Source organism: Theobroma cacao, chromosome 9 (assembly GCF_000208745.1).
Source record: "Theobroma cacao cultivar B97-61/B2 chromosome 9, Criollo_cocoa_genome_V2, whole genome shotgun sequence".
In the NCBI taxonomy this organism is placed as follows: Eukaryota; Viridiplantae; Streptophyta; class Magnoliopsida; order Malvales; family Malvaceae; genus Theobroma; species Theobroma cacao.
Window position 1 is genome coordinate 8,535,375 of NC_030858.1, and position 19,189 is coordinate 8,554,563.

Here is a 19,189-nt window from a genome sequence, read left to right on the forward strand (position 1 = left end):
AAAAAAAAAAAAGCTCCTCTTTAAGGCTTTTCTTTAAGTTTTTTTTTAAAAAAACATTTTTTAAAAAAAACTGTTTTTTTAAAGCTTTTCAAAATTCATATGTAGTATGGCTTTTGCTTTTAAGAAGTAGATAAGTTGGAAAAAAGCCGCCCAAATAAGATTTTGAAAAACTCTTAAAAAACAGTTCTTTTAAAAAACAAAAACTAAAGGAAAAAAGTTTCAAAAAAAGTTTCAAAGAAGAGTTTTCTCTTCTTTTTTTTTTTAAAAACACGTTAACTTTTTAAGCGAATTTTTCTTTTTGTTCTAAAAATATCATTCTCTATTAAAAATAATCCTAACATTACACTCTCAAAAAATTCCCCTCCCTCAATCTTAACACGCTAGCTTTTATATTTTCAAAAATTTTTTTTAAATAAATAAGAAAAATAAAGTTAACTTTTTTTTTCAATTCTAAAAGCAAAGGAATTTGTGATTAATAGAATGTTATTTATTAAATACTCTTTATATTAATTTTAATCAAAATTAGAACTTATATAAGTTGTTTTGTCAAACAGTTTATCTATAAAAAGAGCTTATAAAAGTAATTTGTCAAAAATAATTTTAACTTAATTTTAAAAGTTATTATTTTTCATAAAAGGTTCAAAATAACTGTTAAACTTAAAAAAGGTCAAGCCAAACAAGCTCTAAATAGACAAAATGAGAATCTAATGGGGCCTAAATAAATTAATGGATATGACTTGAATTAAAAATTTTTAAAAAATTAATATAATATCTAAAAAATCTTTAAACTATTTTAAAAAATCAAATAAATTTTTGTTTTTTTATTGTATTCAATTAAGCTATTTTTTTGTTATTTTGAATCAATACGATCTTATAACTAATAGTAACTAATTGTTATTAGTTAAAATATCACTTATCATTTTATGTTATGTGACATTAATGAATTAATTATATGATGTCCCTTGTATTTATTTTTTATTCAGTCTAATATGAATTTTTATATTAAAATAATAAAATTTGATGAATTCAAACATTTGAATTAATTGTTAGTGCAAAATTTTTTAGTTTAAAAAATAAAATATGAAATTTTTTTATTTAAATAATAATAATATTATGATTACAGTAATCTTTTTGCAAAAAAAGGGGATATGATTACAATCAAGTTGGACTAGTTGAATGTGATTGTATATGGAGAGTCTTAAGATTGGAATGAAAAAGAAGATTATTTTATGATAAAAAATATTTGACTCTTAAGAGAAGATTATTTAATGATAACTATATTTGAGTCCAAGTCAAATCTTAGTTGTTCTTCTAATTGCTTAGTGGGTTTCCACCGCCCAAGGGCCCAAGTACGTATGACTTTGACAACTTGGATCCAGGGCCGGCCCTTGGGTGAAGCCATCCAAGCAAGGGCTTTAGGCCCCCAATTTAAGGAGGCCTCAATTTTAAGAAAGATTTATATTTTTATAATAATTATAATAAATTAATTATATTAAAAAATATAAAAATAAAAAATAATTAATAAAATTATTTGTTCTTTCACTTTTTTAATTATGTGCCTAACAAATCTCAATTTCTATTACTTATTTCTATAATGCTATTAATTCTCAACTATATTCTCTTATTTCTAATAAACTAACAGTTATATGTATTTAATCATCTCCAACAACTATTTTTTTTTTACTTATTTATCTTATTTCCAATCAACGCATTTAATTATTTCCAACCGCTATTTTTTTCCTATATATAAAACCAATTATTTTTTTTCAATATAAAATATCTAGTTTTAAAATCTACCTTTCACATTTGTACTTTCTTCCTTTAACTTCAATTTTTCTCCAAAAAATACACAAGAAGTCTATTCTTTTATTATCTTCATAAAGCTGTGAGCCTCATTTGCAGTTTGCAATAAGCATTCAACATTTAGGTACTATTGTTCTAATCTTTACAAGTTTTTTTGCTTTAATTTAGAGTTTATATTATATTGTTATATTATTTTTATTTTATGTGATAGTTGATTTATTTGAATTAGAAATTTTGATTGTTGATTTTATATTAGCCATTTAAAAAATATAAGATAATTATAATTTTTAAATATTTGTGTACCTCATGTCAAATTGAAAATAAGAATCTGGTTATTCAAAGCTTAAAAAAACAAAAAGAATTGAAAGTTTATTACAACCTCAAAAAGGAGCTCTTGATAAATTTTTTACAAGTAATAAAAATAATAAATCAAAAATTATTAATAAATGTCCCTTAAATGAACAAGTTAATAATCTTAGAGAGTTATGATGATGAAATACTAGAATAAGAAGTTAATGAAGAGATTCAAAATGATCATAGAAATCATGAAGAGATTCAAAATGATCATCGAAATCATGATGAAAAGGATCAACCTATTAATTTAAATGATTGCATTCCTAAAAATATTTATGATCCAAGTCAATGGACAAATATTGATACAAATTTAAGAGATTTATTAGCAGAAAAAGGTCCAATTAACGTTAATGATTTAGATTTTCTCAAAGATGAATTTTCAAGACATTTTTCTATTACATACTATATTCAAAAGTTGGCAAATGGGGAGACACATGAAAGAAGATGGCTAGTTTATTCGAAAGACTTAGATAGAGTATTTTGCTTTTGTTGTAAATTGTTTAATTTGACTTCTAGTACAAGTAATTAGCTAATGTTGGCACCAGAGATTGGAGAAACCTTAGTGCTAAGCTTAAAAGTCATGAAATGAGTAATGAGCATATTACTAATATGAGTTCTTGGATTGATTTAGAAATGAGATTATTGAAAAATAAAACAATTGATAAAAGTGTTCAAAAACAAATAAAAAGAGATGAAGAACATTGGAAAAAAAGTATTAACAATAATTCTTGCTGTAATAAAAACTTTTAGTAAAAATAATTTGACTTTTCGTGGAAAAAATGAAAAGATCTATCAAGAAAGTAATGGAAATTTTTTAAGTCTAATTGAAATGATTGCAGAATTTGATCCAGTGATGCAAGAACATATTCGATGCATTAAAGACAATAAAATTCATACTTATTACATTGGAAATAAAGTACAAAATGAATTGATAAATTTGTTAGCAAGTGAAATTAGAAATAAAATTATTAAAAACCTCATAGAAGCAAAATATTTTTCAATAATACTTGATTGCACTCCAGATGTAAGTCATCAAGAGCAAATGTCTTTTATATTATGATGTGTTAATATTTCATCAAGTCCAATTAAAGTTATGGAATATTTTTTTGAATTCTTAAAAGTAGATGACACAACTGAAAAAGGTCTTTTTGATGCCATTGTGGATGAAATAAAAAATATTGGGCTTGATATTAATAATTTAAGAGGACAAGGATATGATAATGGATCTAATATGAAGGGCAAGCAACAATGAGTGCAAAAAAGAATTTTAGATTTAAATCCTAGATCCTTTTATACACCATGTGGTTGTCACAATCTAAATTTAGTACTTTGTGACATGGCATATTCTTGCACTAAAGCTATATCATTTGGAGTGGTTCAACGAATATATTCACTATTTTCTTCTTCTACCAAATGATGGAAAATTTTACAAGACAATATACCTAGTCTAACTCTTAAATCATTGTCACAAACAAGTTGGGAAAGTCGTGTTGAAAATGTTAAAGCAATAAGATTCCAAGCTCCACAAATAAGAATTGCTTTTTTGAAATTACTAGAAGTTAGTGAAGATCCTAAAACTAAAAGTGAAGCTAATTGCTTAGCAACATATGAGCTTGAAAATTTTGAGTTTTTGTTGGGCATGACTATTTGGTATGATATATTGTTTGCTATTAACTCTATTAGCAAAAATTTACAATCAAAAGATATGTGTATTGATGTTGCTATAGAACAATTAAAAGGTCTTCTTTCTTTTTTTTTGAAAAATATAGAGAAAATGGATTTGCATCTGCAATGATTTTTTCTAAAAAAATTGCATTTGAAATGAACATAGAACCTAAATTTCGTAATACATGTATTATTCGTAGGAAAAAACAATTTGATGAGATTGTTGATAAGGAAATAATTAGATCTCTTGAAGAATCATTTAGAATTGATTACTTCTTGTATATAGTAGATCAAGCAATTTTTTCACTTCAAAGTAGATTTGAATAGTTTAAGATATATGAAAATATTTTTGATTTTTTATTTAGCAATAAAAAGTTGAAGTCATTAGATGATAATAGTTTGAAAGAATATTATCTTAATCTTGAATGTTTCTTAAAATATAACAACTATTATGATATTGATGGTTTAGATTTATTTTCAGAGTTAAAAATTTTAAAAGAAATTACACAGGAAAAAAACAGTCAAATTGACATACTTAATCATAAAAAAAGACTCGATTCTTTTCCAAATGCATATATTGCTTTTAGAATAATATTAATAATTCCAATAAGTGTTGCTTCAAGAGAAAGAAGTCTTTCAAAACTAAAATTAAAAAAATCTTATTTAAGATCAACAATATCTTAATAAAAATTAAATGAATTGGCTATATTATCAATTAAAAAGTAAATATTAGAAGAAATTGATTATAAAAGTTTAATTAAAAATTTTGCATATCAAAAAGCTAGAAGAATAAAATTTTAATAATTTTTTTAATTTTCAATAAAAAAAAGTCTCATTTGAATATTTCGTTTTAGGCTTTTGAACTTATTGGGCCACCCTTGCTGGATTTGGAAGGTAACGTAGTCCCCATTCTATTTATCATGACCAAACAAATTAAATATTAGCTACTTGGTTCATACTAATTAAATATTAGGTGGAGAGATTATAGAAATAAAAATTAACTTACAATATAATATAATGTAAAGTAATAACAAAATTATATGATGGCAAAATAATGAATTTATATTGAATTGATGAGAAAAACAGAAAAACTACCATTATAAATGACCTTAGATAAATTGACAAATTTACGTAATATATGTAAGAAAGTAAGAAAGCATTAACTAAATTTAATTTATGTAAGATTTTTCAAGATGAAATTATATAAATAATTTTAGAATCTAATTCGACTCGATCAAAACACACATATTTAATGAATTTGAATAATAACTGGTTGCAACTGACATATACAAATGTTATTTTTATCATTTTCTTTTGATGGAGAAGGCTTTCTTGAAGTAATTGGTTACATTACAAATTGTTTATGTAAGTTGTTAGTTTGAAAATCTATGCATTTTTAACAAAATTGTGAATACATTGCAATATTCCCAAGTGGAAGTTTCCTTGTGTTGTTTTTTTTTTTTCTACATAACTACATAAAAAATGTCCTTTTTTTTATGAAATTCTCTAAATTTTGGTTTTTACTTTTAGCTATTTGTGCTTTGTTTTCTATTTATTTTTTTATACAAAGAAAATATAAAATATAAATAAAACGAAGTTTAAATGATAATTCATTTAGTCAATATTGTCATCTAGTTTTGCTTGTGCGCGTTCCCTATGCTATGAAGATGAAGCTAGTTATTTGACAAAACAAGAAAAGAAGGTATATCTACATATATATATATATATATATATATATATATGTCAACATTAATTATTGAAATATGAATGAAAATATAAATGTGGCAATTAATCCAACTCAATTTTTGAGGTCTTCTAAGTTTCAATAAATCTGATGAATTTCAAAATTTTATTTGAAAAAAGAAAAACATTGCAATAAGTATGAATTCGGAATTTGACACACTTATATACCAAAACCAAATTTCATAAATTTAAGTTATGAAATTGGGACATTACAAAGATCTTGGCATTAACTTGTTGCATGCATATATACTTTCAGTTTGTCACAGTTTTTGCTGTTATACTGCTTTTTAAGAAGCTCAAGCCTTGAGGGAGGAAGTTGGAAGTTGGAAGTTGGCAACTATAGCCGAGAGGACTTCGAAATTTTCCTAGACAGGACCAACGCGGAATAGTCGTTTCGTTTCTTCTGTAATTTTACATGGATGTGATTGACGACCCAGGGAAATAAAGGCACACAGAAATTTCATACAAGCAGCTGTAGATGAAAATGATGTTGGGCCGATATAACAACATTTGCGCCGGGCAAAAGTCTTCGTACTACCAGACGAGTTTTAATTACTAAGCCTAGTTTCAGTCCAAAACTGCTGCTTCTAAACTCCGAAAATTCATCTAGTTGATCCTTGCCTTGGGTCAGTTTTTATCCGGAGCTTGTTGCCTGCTGGCTGGTAGCAAAACTGGTATTTTTGATCTTCTTCATTTTGGCTACTCTGAATTTTGGCATGTTTATCAGTCCCGATTAACTGATCCATTATGAAGCAAAATGAAAACCCCAAAATTGTAATGTTGCATAATGGAGTTTGTGTAACAAATTTTTGCTTTTAGCTCTGTAACTATGTATCAGCCCAGTCTAAACACGGCTTAAACGTAAAGGCAACACAGATGGCTTCATCCCTCGATGACCATGGTAACAGTTGCAAAGAAATGAGTTTCGTCATTGAAAAACAGGAAAAGAGAGTTAGATATCTTGAAACAATGACGATGAAGCTAGTCATCTCATACGTTTTCTTCCAATCTTGTCTATCTCTCAAAACTCGGCAATCTCATGCGGAAATTGGTGGATTCCATTCTGCCTTTCCTCATTAATGGCCACCGTTTTCGGCCTTACCTTCGCTAGCACCATCATCCACTGGGCACCAACTCAGAATCGTCGTGAACTGAACTTAATTGAGCAGGAAATAATACACTATCAGATGTTCATGGCGGAGAATACATAGTCAAATGAAGATGCAAAAATTATCTGATCATCAAGCTTGTTTGCTGCCAAAACCGGACACGGTGAAAGTTTATCAACGGTATACTTACATCTATGCAATGGCTTCGGCGTTACTTGCCTTCACTATTCTGGTTCTGCATGCTTGCCACTCCGTTCTCTGCAATGACCGGTGATGCCTTGAAGGAGCGACAGAGTTAGAATAACTTGGAGCATAAGTTCGAATTACGGAGTAAATAAGCCAGTGAGTCAGTCACTGACTCCGCTTAAGTTCTCCTGCTGGCTGCTCCACATTTCCAGCTTTATGTGCGTGCTTCTCTTGTTTGCCTTTGTGTCTTGCATTATTACATCAAAAGTTCTCCCGTGAACATGTATGAAAAGCAATTCAACCCCTGTTATTTTTGCTTGATTTTGCATTCAACTATGTATTGATCAGTCCTAACCTCTAATTTGGAAACCATATATTTCCATTATTTTTTTGTTTTTGCTTAATCAACCATTTTATTTATAGGCTGGTCTCAAAGCACTTAATCACTATATCCAATGAGGTTCAGTGAATAAGTATTACAACAGAAACCCGCCTACCAAGGAATTACATCCATTCACCTAATAACACAACTCAGAAAATAGATAAAAAAACAACACTTCATGATAAGAAAAACATAGCAGCAGAATGAAAAGAAGCTCACGTGAACCCAGGCACATGGTCAGTGAAGCATTGTTCCAACGGTTCCTGAAAGAAAAGAACCTTCCAGCACTTTGATCTCCTCGTAGTATTCACCACCATGCAAGGAAGAAATCACCACATTGGTGTTCGGAATGTCTGTAGGATTTGGTGTCTGGAGTCCAATAATATCGGAAGATTGAACCTAATTATAAAGAGCAAAACGGATCGAAAAGCATAGTCCTTTTTACACGAAAATACAAAGCTTGGACTTGACCTGCATTTATATATACAAGGGTTGAAAAAGACGAAAATAGCATAGCATTTGTTATACAATTATGGCCGTCGACCGTTGATCTTGAAGGGCCAGCCAGTTTCGTTCCAGTAGGCTGCGGAGATTGTAAGTTTTGCAGTGGCTTCTTTCTACGTTACGTACCAGGAAAAGGAAAAAACGAGAGAGTTATTTACAAATTCATATAATAAAATATCAGTCAAGTTGCAATAAGTTTCCAGTGATGACGTCTGCTTCAGTTCTCCCTGCATATATAATCTCTCCCACCCAAGCAGAAAGCCCAAACCCCTGCAAATCAGCATGGCCTGGTTAAGGATTTGACCAGATAAAGTTGTATATTCGAGGAATTAAAAAGTAGGGACCATATAACCAATTCGCTAATCGTGAGGGAACCTGAGCCTCCGAAAGATGTCTTTGGATTAAAACTATATCAGTTTTAACAAATATTCTGAGCAAAGAGGGCCTTGAACGCTCTACAGCTCTATTATGAAACATTCTTGCTCCAATCTTCTTGTGAGCATATGTCTGGAGCTCAATGGTGTGGCGATAGTAATGGCGGCGCCATTCCTTGATTTCAATCACTGCGCTGGCGGCTTTACTCTCCAGCAACACCACTCCACTTAATAAAACCATGCATGGTCCTGTAAACTATACATGAAAAGATCAAATCATCAAACCGAGAAGAAAGGCAAGGTTAGTCAATTACCAATTTAAGTAGTTGTCCAAAGAAGAGTTGAAAGGGTGTTGATTAAGATGGTTACTGTTCTACAATCCAAGTTGCAACTCGGAGGACATCGCAGGCCCAGCATTGAACTCTGACTACTTGTCTTATTAATTATACAGGTAAGCATCTCATTCGGTCTAAAAAACTTATCATAACAGAACAAATTATATTTTAAAAAATAAAAAAGAATCGAAATCTACTTAAATGATCAATTCGATCAATTCTAATTATTAATAACATTAATAATATTTATATTATAACATAATAAAATTTTTTAATATTCAATAATGTTTCATCAATAAAGCCTAAATGTTTTTAGTTTAATTATGTACTATATATTAAAAATATTATATAGATATAATATTTAAAATATTGAGCAAAAAAACTTAGATTATATCAACATGCCAAAAAATCGCAGCTATATCATTGACGTGGTTTACCAGCACTAAATTAGTAATAATAACTTTTAACCTGAAATTTTATACAACTCATATAGTCCTAGTATATATATGTATGGTTGTCTAATCTTTATGTACCATAAAACAATTTATTTTTTATGGAAAAATTTGTAAAAGTCATCTCAATATTGCAGTTTGACTCCTTGAAGGAAATGTTCAGTTTCTTACTTAGCCTGGTGTTTTAATGGGCTCCATTAATGACCTGAAGACCCAAAAACCCAATAAAAATGATAAAATCTGGGCCTTTTGCCAAGCCCAAAATAAAACCCAAAAATCTAACAATCCAGTTATGGACCCAGGATATCTTGTTTATATGGTCCACCACGTTTCCTCCATGGTTATTCATTCAATTTGTACTGCATGTGTACTAACCAAAACTCAAATAACACCAATGTAGTACTACAACATCAACTCATTCCCCAATCCCAAATGAGAGTGAGTGATAAAATTTGAAAGTAATCATTTTATACCATTCGTTAGCTTTGGACGATATACAATTTATAGGTATTGATTTGGTCTACAATTAATATTGTACAATTACATGGAGAAGCAATTGGTTCTTGTTTTTGTTGTCACTTTCACTCTGACTGCCGGGGCATTCTTGGAGAAACCAATAGCTTCCCATCTTCTATGAGCTGATGGTCGTGGGAGATTCTCCGGCACGATGGTCTCCAGCGAATTTGCATTCCATGGAGGGCACACTCTTTTATCACTCCATCTTGCTACTTTCGAGTTTGACTCTGTGGCAGATGAGACTTCCTCAGCAATGGCGCTGTTGTCAGTTATATTACCTACTTGTAATCCAATTACGATGCAGGTTACCCCTAGTACACATTGCTTCCTCCATTTATCATCCCTTGGCCTAAGAAAATGGATGGACAAAAAAGAATGTCAAAATCTTGTATAGTACAATATTAAGGAGGTAACTTAGTAGATCCTTCAAATGATGAAGAAGATGACTTACCATGCAACTTGGGATGCCTTCTTGTTAGAAGAAGACATGTCAAAGCCAGGAGTTGGAGTTGGAGGGGACACATTGAGGCAGCACCTAGTTGAAATGGCCATTCCTCCGTCTCTCTAATATTCCTTGCTCTCCCTCCCAAGATTTGAGTTTTGACAATTATGGCCAAAAAGAGAAGGAGATTAACACATATATATAGAGAGAGAGAGAGGGAGAGGAGCTGTAGCTTGTTACAAAGGGCCAGCCGCGGGCTTTGGGGTTTGAGGTTTTGGAGAGGTTGGTCAGATCACGGTAGCTGACTAGGACCCAAAGCTGTCCTTTTGCAATTAAACCACGTGGGTTGGACCCTTCAATCAAGCCACCTTTTCGCTAGCCGTCTCTCACCATCGTTTCCTTAGGCTTAGAGACGCGTGTCGGGAACACTTTCTTCTGGAGTGAAGACAGATTAGTCATTGGCGCGTTGCTCAATATTTCACCTTGACAGATCTGACTTTTATTTTCTTAAATATTACGGTATATAAATACTAATTGAGAAAACAGTATTTATCTATCTATATATATATATATATAAGATTTAGATGTGATGTTGAATAATTTCTGTTATACTGTCAATTCATCATAAAGTATTAATTTATGATACAAGTAAATTTAAAATTTTTTAAAGACTTTAAAATAAATATTAATAATTTTCTTAGAATTTAATAACGTAAAAAAAATAAAATCGAGTTTCTTTCATCCACAATCCTCCTTCACCCAACTTCTTCTTCTAGACTCAACCTCTCACTCCAAATCTCAAAACTCCTTTCTTGTATGATTGAGATAGATTCCAAAATGTTTTTTTTTTTTATATATATTTATAGTTTCTCTAATATAATGTATATTGATGATTGAGACAGATTGCACATGTTTTCAGCGTACACATACAATACATTCCGTATTTGTTTGCAACAACTCAGAATCTAAGCATGTAATTTTCTTCAACAATTTAGGACTGTAGTTCTTTACACAATTTTCAGTCGTATGACATTTATCGATCATGAAAATATAAAATATCTTCAAATTGTAGAGTCCTGGAAAAGATGTGGTACTTATGAAAATTCAAGTTATATCCTTCTTGTCAATTTAGTGCTTCTCTGGATGAGGTACGAGGTGGCAGAACCTCATCTGCACACCCTGTTATGATTTCTCAGAATTCTGGTCGGTGAAAACCGTGGAGAAGCTTATATGAATGGAAGAAGAAGAAGAGAAGAAAGGGTTTTGACTTTAGAGCGAGAGATGTTGGTGCAAATGGGAATTTCTTGGAATTCAAAGCAATTGATAAAATTGACTTCAAGACAATGTTTTTAATAGACGTTATTGTAACACTTATTTTATTATCATTATGTGAATAGTTTTACAAATACAATGAAATTAACGTTTAATTTCATTTTTAGTTTTATAAGATAAACACTTGAAGATTACAAAATTGTTTACTTTCTACAGCAAATAAATTATAAAGAATTTAATTTTTTTGAAAAAATAATGAGAATTCAATTGTTTATATTTATTTTTTTAATTTTATTCAAAACATAATAATTCGTTCTCGATTTTCTACTATTGTCTAGTTTGTTTTTGATATGTTAAAATGGTTGCTAATGCTTTTCAAAAAAAAAAAAATGGTTGGCCAGTGTCTTCTTTTTAAGGAGACAATACTTTCATCAATGCATTTTTACGTTTTAAAGTCACGTTTGTATATTACAAGACACAAATTTAAATTATTATATTGTTTCAATAATTACTATTCATTTTATACTAAATAACTTTTAAATTACAATATAAAAGAGATAATTTTTCATATCTAAATTTTTGAGTAGTGGTGTTTTTCAATTGTCTTATAATTTTTAAATTTAGAGATGTTTTTTCAACATATTATTTTACCAAAAAATATAACTATTCACGTGAAAAATTATTTATAATCCAATAGTTACATTATATCATACTGTGTAACATAACCTTTCTATTGATGTAACTTTTCAATAATCATAATTTTTTATATAAAAAATGTAACTTTTTATATGAAGAGATAATTTTTTATTTTAAAAATACATCAATAAAAAATTTTAACTATGTCATCTCAAACCTACTACTACCAAAGATTTTCTTGAACAGTCTCAAACCTACTACTACCAACATAATGGAAACTAAAAGCAAGGACAACAATAAATGGAAACTAAAAGACTAACCAACTACCAACGTAAGAATAGTTATTTCCCACGTGATTTTTGTGTTCCAAGTTATTTCCACATATCATCAAATGGTCGTTGAGTAGTTACCAACTATTTGGCAACGTTGATGATAGCTCACTATTCCTTGATTTCTTATGAACAAAACATGAGTAGCGTGGAACATATTTGTTTAATTTAATTCTTTGGTGTATTTGCCCCACCCACTCTGTTGCCACTCAAGTCTAGCGATGTTGACACGTTTGCTAATATTTTTTTATTTGGTAATTTATTTTATAATGAAGGAAAAAAAAGTAATGGAAATGTTTACTATTTTTATCTTTATTATTTTATTTAATAAATTGTTAAAATTTCAACTATAAATTACTTAAGGGGCACTCAAAAAATTTTAATTTAATAGTGAGTGTTTTAAACTTTGAGTTGTATTAAATCGTCTTTTAATAAAAATAAAAATATTTATATTTACAATTTCCAGAACATATATAAGTTGCATGTGATAACACATGCTATTCACATGGGAAATCTTAGCTAGGTTAGATGTATCATCTGTGGTCAACAATTAAAAAAAAATTTAATGTCTAAGAAAATAGATGGTATTACTTACAGACAAGTTCTATTAACCATGTTGATATATAGTCTTTAAATATTAGTATATGATCATGGAATCCGTTAACGAATGGTGCATTAGAAGTTATAAATTTTATTTTTAAGATAAATACTGATTAAATAAATTAATTTTGTTATATGCACGAGTTTTATATGCACTAGCTGAATAAATTAATATTGATCTTTTTGGGAAATGTGGAGGAGTGCGTTATTAAAAACGTTTGAAAAATAAATTAAATTTAAGTGAATTTTTTACAAAATAAACATGTATAATGTACTCACCAAATTTAAAACGAATGATAAAATAATATTTTTATAATAATTGTTCATTATTTATAACTAATATCTTAATCAATATTAAGGGGCACTGATTGAAAAGTTACGAACAATAAATTCTTTGCCATTAATAATTCAAAAAGAGTAATTAAAGTCAGCTGCCATTCAAGTAGTGGGAAAAAGGGTACCATCGTAATAATTATAATAATCATAATAATCATTATGAAATATCTATACAGTTTTATGGTCAGGCGGTAAAACCCAGAAGAGAAATCTAACATTTGATATTTGCAAATCTCAAACCGACATCGTTTAGGAGGCCCCACAGCTTGGCCTTTAAAACGGACCAGTCAGAACTCAGCCTTCAGCTGGAAAAAAGCCCCGTACTCACGTCCTCGTGTGAATCGCCCAAAATCTCTCTCTTTTCTTTTATATTTTCTGCACAGAAAAAAAAAAGAAAGATAGATCACATTGAAATCGCTATAATTTCGTTATTTCTTCATTTATCTCTAAAACCCTAAATTTCTTTTTGGTCCCTTTCTAAACCCTAATCTTGAAAACCCTAAATCTTGAGAGAATCGGTTATTGAATATATTAGTTTTCTCTAATAGGGAGGCGAACTTAAAACTCATTGACAGGACTCACCTAGTATTATTGCATTTGCTTTGGTTGTTTTAGAATTTTGAGCTGAGCTGACTAGCGAGTTGACTCGATATAGAAAGTTAAAATTTTTTTTTCCGAGTTATTTGGGGTTGAATTTGGAGTATGTGATGATGGAGGAGAATAACGGGATTGATTGTTTAGAAAATGCGAGCACGAGCGAGGGAAAGCCACCGAATCCTCGTACGCCTTCGTATATGCAGCAGTGCCCGACCAGTGATGGCGTTTTGAAGCCTTGTAAGAAGTCCCTGGTTCGACACCCGTCACTTGTGAGTTGCCTTTTCATGATTTTCTTATTCAGTTCCTTTATTTGTTGTTGTTGTTTTTCTACAATCAGTCGGTGGCATTTTAATTGTCGGTGATTTTGATTTTTTGTTCTTTTCATCGTTTTTAGGTGGAATGCCGATTTTTGAAGTGTATTAACTGATGGAAATTTTGGAATTTAAATATTTAAGAAAATAAACTGTTAAATAAAAAAAGTGAAATTTAGAGGTTGTTCTTGTTAAGGTTCATCTAGATATAAAGAAGCTATGTAATTTGCGATGTGTGTGTGTGTGTGTGTTTGTTTTTTTTTTGGACTAATGGGTATAAGGAGATTGATTGGCGATGAATCTGATCACCTTATGTGGTTCATGTGGGGCATTATAAAAAGAGATTTGAAAAAAATCAGCTACTATATTTGGTTTTGGTAGATTGGTGGCGGTGGTTGCTGGATTCATGTAAAGTTTCTTGTGGTATTGAACGGTGTGATTACTTATTGACCTATCCAACCATAGCTCGCTAATGAGAAAATGAAAATGAAAATATAATTAAAGGGGATTCATGAGGAGATAAAGATGTAGATGGAGTTAGGTGGTGCTCTTGTTTTATGATATGCTAGTTAAAGTTCTGCAATCTGAAACGTGGTTGATGTTAGTGATGATTGACTTAGGGAGACAAATTGCTAGCAATTCTACTTCTGAAGAAGTTAGCTTGCATTCTGGGTAGATAGTAGATCTGGCGATCCGTGTTTTCGTGTCTTAAACGTGTCAGACACGAAACACGTTAAGGTTAAATATGAATATAACACAAATAATATTCGTGTCTTAAATCTAAAAAATGTACATGTTTACGTTTAATAACCGTGTAACTTGATATGACACGATTAAAACGTTTATTAAACATGTCAATATACTACACGACACGATCAATAACATGATTAACACATTTAACACGATTAAATAAAAATATTTACAATTGAATATAATTTTATTATTTAACTTTAAAATCAATAATTATAACAAAACAAAATAATAATAACATCAAATATAACAAAATAAAAGTTCAAAATTATGGTTTGGGTATGGCATAATTACATTATTAGCTTTATAAAATTTAAAAAACTTATCAAAATAATTGTTTAAAATTATTTAAGTAAGGCTTAAATAGTATTTGACTATTAATTTTTAACAAGTTGATAAACGTGTCATGTATACACGTTTAAACACGATAATATGATTAATTAAATGTATTTTTAATGCGTTACTCGTGTTTGACATGTTAAGACACGAAAATTTTCGCGTTTTAAACGTGTCAGACACAATTAGACATGAAACACGTTAAGATTAAACCCAAACTTGTTTAACGCCGTGTCTTTCCGTGTTGTGTTAACGTGTCGTATCCAAAATTGTCAGGTCTGGTAGATAGTTTGGCTGTATTTGCAAAGAATTGTTGTTTGGTTTGCTTGGAGTCTGGAATGGTGTGATCATATATATTCTCCAAAGTTTGCCTCTTGAATGAAAATAAAAGAAAATAAAAGGAAGGGAGATTCATGGGGGGCTAGAAAGATAAATGGCTTGAACTGAGGAAAGGTTTTAGCTTAATTTTGGCATAGAATGCATATAGCTAAGGCCAATGATCAGGATAAATTGAGTGGAGATAAGCTTTGTCTAAAATCATCTCATAATTGGCTACTGGCTGATTTCCCTGACGTAATTGTCATCCTAATTTTCTACAACTTATTTGTACGATTAATTACCAAATTGTGCATGTTGGATATGTTTTGGTTTCTTCACTTAGGTAATGACCTTCAGTGTTCAACTCGTTTTTCTACTCTGTTATTAACAGTCTGTAGCACTATTTATCATTGACTTATTTTTGAGCTAATTTAAGAGATACTGTGCCATATGTTGATAGACAAATAATCCAATTGTATATTTAGTCATCAATATTGTGATAAATTTTGTTATCTTATGTTGTTTTCTCCAACTTTTTTCTGAGTTTTGACATATAGCATGATCTCCTCCTCTCTCCCCTCTTCCCCCTCCTTTTTCTCCTGGACTGCTTTTATATGCTGAGGAGTTTTGTGCTATTCTTTTAGCTGGATGCTGTCGTTTATGCAGTTATTTCTTCTCATTTTATGAAATTTCTCTGTGCTTGGCCATGCTTAGTCAATGTGCTTTCTTACTTAAGAGTATGAAGGAATTATATATGTTGCATGTCATTGTTAGAGTTTGAGAAGTTTGTTTTCTACAGATGAAATGTTTGCACATGGTAACTCTCATGGAGATGAACAATGTTTTCCTTTTTTTGTTTCTGATTCTAATTTTAGCAGGTGAAGTCAAAGGCATCAGATATTGCTGTTGAAAATGGACATGCTATAGAGAATCATGGTGCTGATTTCATCCCTATAGTCCGTTCCGGAGCATGGGCTGACATAGGGTTTCGAACAAGCATGGAAGATGTATATTTGTGTGTTGATGATTTTATGCATGATTATGGGCTCAAGAATTTTGCTGATGGGCCTAGTGCCTTCTATGGGGTATATACTTTCCCTTATTGTTTTGTCCGTCTGGTATACTTGTTTTATTTCTAACTATAATTATAGTTCTGGTGTATTTTAGATCTGATACATCTGTTGCATTCCTCTCAAGTACAGTTTTCCTAGTCAAGAGTTTTGAACTGTGGGGTTCTTTTAGTCAGGTTTAGTCAAGTGTAAGAAATGAAGTCATTTCAGGCTGGCTGTTTAGTTCATTCACTAAGCATTAAAAGCAATTTTTGTGTTAGTTTCTTAGAAGGTTTTGCAGGTTCCTTTACATGATCTTTACCCTGCAAAAGCAAGAAAATTATCCAAGATATGCTTTTGATGGGCCCTTGCATAGCATCAAGCTTTATTAACAGTAGGGACATGTCAAGTTGGAACAGTTGATAGATTCCTTTGCATATATTTGTGTATTGATGGCAGTTTGACATTAGCATTTCCAACTTTTTGGTGGTCAGGTGTTTGATGGACATGGTGGGAAGCATGCTGCTGACTTTGCTTGCTATCATTTACCAAGGTTCATTGTTGAGGATGCAGACTTTCCTGGAGAGATTGAGAGGGTTTTGGCTTCAGCATTTCTGCAAACTGATACTGCTTTTGCAGAAGCTTGTGCATTGGATTCGGCCCTTGCTTCTGGTACCACTGCATTGGCAGCTCTTATTCTTGGGAGGTTAGCATTGTCTACTAACAGAAAGTATTTGTGTGAAATATTCTCCAATTTAACTTAACATGTAAGATAGCATTCCTCCGTCCTGCATTTACAGCTTTAAGAAACAATAACCCACTGGAGGCATTGCAAATCAGTTACACGGTTTGCCAATGTGTGTTAATTGATAAAACCATCCATATTGATGGCCTGTTTCTTTGCTGGAATTTCTTTTCTTGAACAGAGAACTCTATTTTTGTCAAATAATTCCCCTCACTCTCTTTGATTTTATTAACCTGTTTCACTCTTCCTTTTTCCAGTGGTAAGTATGATGTCTCCATGATCATGCAGTAAAGATTCATTGTCAAACAAAGTCAACAAACATAATTTCAGTTGAAGATTGCACGTTCTATTCCAAATTACTATTTGCATTTTACTTTTGATTCTATGTATGTGCTTCCTGTTCTTGTGACAATAACAAAAAAGTAATAATATTGGGGTCTTGAGTTTGTAATAATATTTAATGAGCATTTAAACTTGTGGCAAAGCCTATTAGACGTGTAGAAAACTGTTTAAATTAATAATCATATGAAAAAGCTGCAGTTTAAACTCTGTTGTAAGGCATTACTTGTTAATCTAAGTAGATTAATGATAAAAAAAAGAGATATGAATGGATGAAATTGGCTAATTCTTTTTTTTTTTTTTTAAGTTTTGGATCCCCCTGTCCTGTCCCCCTTTTGGTGTAAGGATGTCCTATGTCATATTTTAATTTAATAACCATGGTAACTAATTAGATTTTGTGCTTTAAAAGATGATAGGATCTCATCACTTGTTTGTTGACTTTGTTTCTGATGTCAGAATGTTGGTTGTGGCAAATGCTGGAGATTGTCGAGCAGTTTTGTGCCGTCGCGGCAAAGCCATTGAAATGTCAAGAGATCACAAACCCATTTGCAATAGAGAGAAAAAACGCATTGAGGCATCTGGAGGTTATGTATGTGATGGTTACCTCAATGGGCAACTTAATGTGGCCCGTGCTTTAGGAGATTGGCACGTGGAAGGAATGAAAGGTGCAGATGGTGGGTCACTGAGTGCAGAGCCTGAGCTTATGACTGCAAATCTAACTGAGGAGGATGAATTTCTTATCATAGGATGTGATGGGCTTTGGGATGTGTTCCGGAGCCAAAATGCTGTTGATTTTGCGAGGCGGAGGCTTCAGGAGCACAATGATCCAGTCATGTGTAGTAAGGATCTGGTAGATGAAGCTTTGAAGAGGAAAAGTGGGGATAACTTAGCTGTTGTTGTTGTTTGCTTTCAATCCCATCCACCCCCGAACTTGGTTGCCCCTCGTGCAAGAGTGCAGAGGAGCTTTTCTGCTGAGGGGTTGAGGGAGTTGCAAAGCTTCTTGGATAGTTTGGGAAACTGAGATGGTGACGAATGCTTACTTTTTTCTTTATATTTGCCCCCTTCCAACTGAGTAGTTCATTTGTAGTTTTAGGTATTGAGAGAGAATGAGTGTCAATTGTAACATACGCGGCTGCAAGTCGATCCACATAATTTGGTGTTTCAGGAGTAGGGGTTTAAATTTATCTTATTTTGGCCCTTGTTAGGCACTTATTCAAGCAGAAATATTTATTCCATGTTACCGGTTAAGATTGATTAATGTTTGTATTCCTTTAGGTGTACTTTCCTGACGGAAATAGGAGTTGCATTGGTCCATATAGCCCATGAGTCGTTAAATTTGTTGATCTGTCCCATGCATGTCGCTTTGTACCCGTCAAGCATGAAAGATGGAGAGCATTCTAAATGAGGGCAAATCCTACTTATGGGCTGCAGCCTCACGTGCATACATTAGCCTGTCTTGCCAAAATAGAAGGTATCGCTTGACGCGTAACTTTGAGTTGCCCCCTAAAATTGGATCAGTTCTTTGACGGATTGGGTTTTCCTTGTGTAAAACCAATCTCAGTGTCTGATCTCGGATTTGCCTTGTCCATTACATTTTCAGGCCCTGGTATTCATCTGTTCAGCAGACGGAGGATTGCATTCTTATGATCTGTCTGACCTTTCTTCGTTCACATCATACTAGAGACATTCATCATAAAGACCAAACC

The 19,189-nt window shown here is 31.4% G+C and overlaps 2 protein-coding genes across 4 annotated transcripts; one reads left to right on the plus strand and one right to left on the minus strand.

Annotated features, from left to right (window-relative positions):
• Positions 9,307-10,085, minus strand: LOC18588956. Its single transcript, XM_007013721.2, has 2 exons — positions 9,875-10,085; positions 9,307-9,772 (listed from the first exon to the last, which is right to left on the minus strand). Exons 1-2 carry the CDS (start codon positions 9,973-9,975, stop codon positions 9,448-9,450), a joined length of 426 nt encoding a protein of 141 aa, XP_007013783.1. The 5' UTR covers positions 9,976-10,085; the 3' UTR covers positions 9,307-9,447.
• Positions 13,347-18,763, plus strand: LOC18588957 (probable protein phosphatase 2C 22). Of its 3 annotated transcripts, none has more exons than XM_007013724.2 (4): positions 13,347-13,904; positions 16,226-16,435; positions 16,894-17,105; positions 17,940-18,763. In XM_007013724.2, the coding sequence occupies exons 1-4, from the start codon at positions 13,746-13,748 to the stop codon at positions 18,502-18,504; spliced, it is 1,146 nt and encodes a 381-aa protein (XP_007013786.1). In that variant the 5' UTR covers positions 13,347-13,745; the 3' UTR covers positions 18,505-18,763. The 3 variants fall into 3 exon arrangements, with proteins under 3 accessions (XP_007013786.1, XP_007013785.1, XP_017983317.1); XM_007013723.2 differs by having other exon boundaries at positions 16,229-16,435; XM_018127828.1 differs by having other exon boundaries at positions 16,235-16,435.

Coding starts and splice junctions, on each gene's coding strand:
- LOC18588957 (XM_007013724.2), top strand. CDS start 13,746: ATGATGGAGGAGAATAACGGGATTGATTGTTTAGAAAATGCGAGCACG. Junction 16,436..16,893: donor GGCCTAGTGCCTTCTATGGG/GTATATACTTTC, acceptor TTTGGTGGTCAG/GTGTTTGATGGACATGGTGG. Junction 17,106..17,939: donor GCAGCTCTTATTCTTGGGAG/GTTAGCATTGTC, acceptor TTCTGATGTCAG/AATGTTGGTTGTGGCAAATG.
- LOC18588956 (XM_007013721.2), bottom strand. CDS start 9,975: ATGGCCATTTCAACTAGGTGCTGCCTCAATGTGTCCCCTCCAACTCCA. Junction 9,773..9,874: donor AAGGCATCCCAAGTTGCATG/GTAAGTCATCTT, acceptor CCATTTTCTTAG/GCCAAGGGATGATAAATGGA.